Source organism: Sinocyclocheilus anshuiensis, unplaced genomic scaffold, assembly GCF_001515605.1.
Source record: "Sinocyclocheilus anshuiensis isolate Anshui unplaced genomic scaffold, SAMN03320099.WGS_v1.1 scaffold778, whole genome shotgun sequence".
In the NCBI taxonomy this organism is placed as follows: domain Eukaryota; kingdom Metazoa; phylum Chordata; class Actinopteri; order Cypriniformes; family Cyprinidae; genus Sinocyclocheilus; species Sinocyclocheilus anshuiensis.
In genome coordinates this window covers 9,534-14,086 of record NW_015544177.1, presented here as the reverse complement: position 1 = coordinate 14,086, position 4,553 = coordinate 9,534, and the positions used below count along the sequence as shown (strand labels likewise).

General features: G+C 36.3%; 1 protein-coding gene across 1 annotated transcript in view; it reads left to right on the top strand.

The window, feature by feature from the left end:
- The window catches only part of LOC107696227 (guanine nucleotide-binding protein G(i) subunit alpha-1-like), a gene marked incomplete at its 3' end in the record, with an annotated part of 14,673 nt that overhangs the window by 4,398 nt on the left and 5,722 nt on the right, over positions 1-4,553 (top strand). The window contains exon 2 of the mRNA XM_016496487.1: positions 3,009-3,051. Coding sequence (XP_016351973.1) covers positions 3,009-3,051 — 43 coding nt within the window. The remainder of the gene's footprint in view (positions 1-3,008; positions 3,052-4,553) is intronic.

Sequence of the window (4,553 nt, the reverse complement as noted above, 5' to 3'; positions counted from 1 at the left end):
TTCAACCCAAATATTCAGATGTGTGCAGCACATTTTATGGAGGACTGTTTCCTGATCCTGGGAGAGTAGACTACAATGCCGGCTGTTCTGACTCAAACGCGAGTTTTGAGCAGTGTAGAGTAGCGCTTGTTGTTTGACGTTTCTCAGATCACAAATGCAGACATGTTTTTTTTGTTTACACGGCACGATGCAACGCAACGTGTAAAAAGACAGTATAAGTCATTATAATCAGTAATTATGTCTGCAGTGGATGCAACAAATGCCTCGTTTATAATGGGTTTTAATGTTTTTGTTTCATTGCTCCGGGACACGGCATCACAATATGGTAAGGGGCGTAACATTTACGTCACACGCTTGAGGTATTCGGCCAATCACAACGCACTGGATAGCTGGCCAATCAGAGCACACCTCGCTTTTCAGAACGATGAGCTTTGTAAAAATCGACGCGTTTCAGAATGGCGGGGCATAGAGGAGCAACAATAATGTACATTACGTGGAAAATAATGTGTTTTATGAACCTTAAACCGCATAAACACATTTCATTACACCAAATACACAAAATAATGTTATTTTTAGCAACATCATATGACCCCTTTAAGAAACCACCCAGAACACCCTAGCAACCACATTGCTACTCATTGTAGCAACAAGCTTAGCCCACCGTCTCCCAACAGTTTTGCAGCTTCAGTTTGAAAGGTTTCATCTCAATAGGATCTATCAAATGTGCAGTAACATTTGCCATTACTCTGCAAAATTTTGTGGCCATTATTTTTAAATATAATCTGTATGATTTGGAATTTTGCGTAAAGCTGAAACATTTCACAACGCACAAGTTTTTCATGCAAATTCATCGCATTGATAAACAGATGCATTTATCGCCACACTTTTGACAGTGAATGATTAATTTTTTGGCTGCAAAATTTTGCTGAATTTTCACAAAAGTGACCGCAGCCTTGATGGTCATGTGGTCACATTTGCAAAATTTTGTCAGCAAAAAGTCCATTCTCAACTGTCAAAAATGTAGCGATTTGTGAAATACAATGCACACAGCTGTTGGTCGGTGTCACAAATTTGCATGGAAAAACTTGAACCCGATGTGAAATCTGTGTGGAAATGTTTTGTCCTTGCGCAAAATTCCCAATTTTCAAATTGAGGTTTTCAGTTAAAATGACTGGATTTCGCCTGCAAAGTTCTTTGAATTTTTTTTGGCAACTGGAACTGTTTATTAACTGTTATGAATGCTTTGATGTTTGCTTCCCAGGAAACATTATGGTTGGAGGACGATTAATAGTGTGGATGAACATTAAGTGCCCAAGCCTCTCATCAACTCATGTGGGGGTTTTGTGGGGGTCTCTGGGGTAAATGCAGCACTCTTGTGTTCAGTCGCCTAGCAGTAAGGATTAAATCTGTGTGAGAGATGCTGATGTGGCCTAATTGCTGTGTTTGCTCTTTGGGACTGAGAGAAAGAGACGTCCTCCCTCAGGGACGTCCTCAACCACAACTGAGATGGTTAATTGAAACGTTTGCTTGGTGAGACTCAGTGAGTCTCATAGAAGGTGGAGAGCAGTATGGGAATATTGAGATTTTCTTGACTGTAGGTAAATTAAAGACCGGCTAGCCTTTTTCTGAAATGGCAAAATTTGAATTGAGAACACTAGGTCAGGGATTTTTAAACTTTTTTGAAGCCAGGGACCCCCAAATAAAAAGACTGCTATGTGTTTACATGTATAGAAATCTCAATTTATACTATATAAGAGATGAACTGAGTTTTTGTTTTTAATATATCCCCCCCCCACAAAACCATACTGTAAACTCCTAAAGTATTATAAATTAATAATTTTATTCAGCAAGGATGTTATAAATGTTACAAAAGATCTAAAAGAAGTATTAAGCAGCACAATGGTTTTAAACTGAGTATCAAATCAGCATATTAGAATGATTTCTGAAGGATCATGTGACACTGAAGACTGGAATAATGATGCTGAATATTCAGCTTTGCATCACAGGAATAAATTACATTTTTAAATGTCTTGGAATTTATTTTTTATTTTATTTTAATAATATAGTTACATACACATTATTCACAATATTACTGTTTTTACTTTGATCAAGTGAATGTAGCCTTGGTGAGCATAAAATTTAAAAAGAACATAATTTACCAATCCCAAACTTTTGAACTATAGTGTATTATTTTTAAAAAATGTATGAATAATGTCTTAAATATGACCCCAATTTATTAACACATTTGACAGCCCTAAATAATCCCCCACCCCCCTTCTTTGTTCCCCCCTTAATTTTCTGTTCCCCCTTTGTGGCCCTCTGGGGGTCACTGGACCTCAGTTTGAAATCCCCTGCTTCAAGTAACTTTTTCTAAAGATTTCGATGCTTATATTTGCTGTGTAACCTGCAATCAAACCAACACTGATGTACTTATCTAGACATATAGCTAATTTGTTTACCAAAGCCTGTCTGTAATCCCATTATAGTGAGGTGACGTTTAATTAATCTATTAAGATTAACACCTACACACTTCCTCACATCACTGCTGATTGTTAAAGGCTGTTGCTTTTATTCCTATTGTTAACATACAGGGGAGTGAAATATCCACTTAATGAGTCTAAATAGTCTCCGTTTCGTAGATTGTTGGTTCGAGCCATCTTCCATGACATCAGTTTCCCTTTATTTCTATATCACTTGTTTGTCATCATATGAGTGGCAAGGATGCAACGTGACCGTATAATTTCAAGTTTTAAGTTGATAAGGTCTTCTCCCCACCCAGTTATTACTTGTGGTGAAATCAAAGGAAGGGAAATAAAATGAACCTCCTACTGAAATGAACCTAATCTGATACTAACAAGTACTTTTGCTGAGCTGGCAGAAGCCACAAATGCTTGATCGTTCAGAGTCAGGTCCTCATACTCTTTTATGGAGCAGGGAAGGATCTGGAATGTTTGGGTGTGTGTCCATCTGGCTAACACATTCTTTCTTTCTCTCTGTTTCTCTTGCAGGGGCTGGTGAATCTGGAAAGAGTACAATTGTCAAACAGATGAAGTAAGTTTCAACCCCTATTATGTCATCCTAATGTGTCATACTAGTTTCGTAATGTTTAGAAATCACGCAGGATGTAAGCGATAGCAGTGTTTATTTAAATTAAATGTGAATTGCATAATCATTTGATTATGGACATGACTTAAGGGCCTTCCCTGCATTTGTTAGGCTTTTTTAACTTTTGAATGTTTTAAACATCCTCAAAGGCATTAAAATTAAGAAACAGGGCAAATCTAGTGATATACCTTCACATTTAACATTTTTTGGCACAGCATGCAGCAGAATGTTCAGAATCGTCAGCAATATGGCTGCACGATTTGGAGAAAATCTAATTGCGATTTTTTCTGATCAAAACTGCGATTTGCGATTTAAAATGCGATTTACTACTATTTCATAAAAGAGCTACAGGTTTGTTGTGGTGGTTTTAACAGCACCAAAGGAATACCAAGTATTATCACAAACTGCTACTGTTTATTTAAAACCTCTTAAACATTGTGGCCATTTTTTTTTATAAAGTTGTCATGATGCAAACATCTGTCATGACAAATTAAGAAAATAACTACAGTATCTTAATTCAAGTTAAATTAACAATTATATATAAAATCTTAAACTTTTAAGAACCCAAACACACTGTAAACAATTCTACATCAGTAAAACACCGACCATAACATTAAGGTTGAAACAATGACAGCAAAAGTTTTTGCCATTTAACCCTCTGGGGTCCGAGGGTGTTTTGGGGCCCTGGAGAAGTTTTGGCATGCCCTGACATTTGTGTTTTTTTTCAGTATCTTAAATTTTTTTTAATGGCTAGTCTGATAACACTGTATTCAGCACAAACTGGGCTACAATAATTTGTGAGCAGCATGAAAGTACATGTTTGTGTTTTTGAGAAAACAATGTTTATGCGTGGTTAGTGAAAAACAATTTTTTTTAAGTCACTGAAATAAGGCCATATAAAACACATACAGAACGTTTGTTCACAAGACTTTTTAGAACCGGATGTGGTAGACTAGAGTTTTTGCTACAAAAATAATGTGAAAATCATCCTGTTCACTTATTTACAGAAAACAATATATTGATTTAACATTTGTAAAACCTGTTTTGTGATAGAATGCCCTTATGCGAGGGAGTGACAATGGCCATGAATATTTAGTGATTCACACCTGAGAGATAGTGTTAACACTCACAATACTTTTATATCTTGTGGTTTTATATGTTAAAACATTAAACAAACATCCTGGCGTTGTGAGACATTTAGACAATGAAATATCACATATTTCAAAATGTTTCACTTGATTTCAAACATGTAGTCAGGAATTAGAAAAGTCTAACTAGTAAAATGTGTACAAGTTATGTCACAATAACAATAACAACAGATGCAAGTAATCTTAGGCTACTCATCAGAGTGATATTCTCCACAGGATCTAGCTGCGCGACGCATTGCGTTGTGAGGTAAATTCTGGGTTATTTCTCTCAGCGCGTCTTCTTCCAGAAACAAAAAGTAG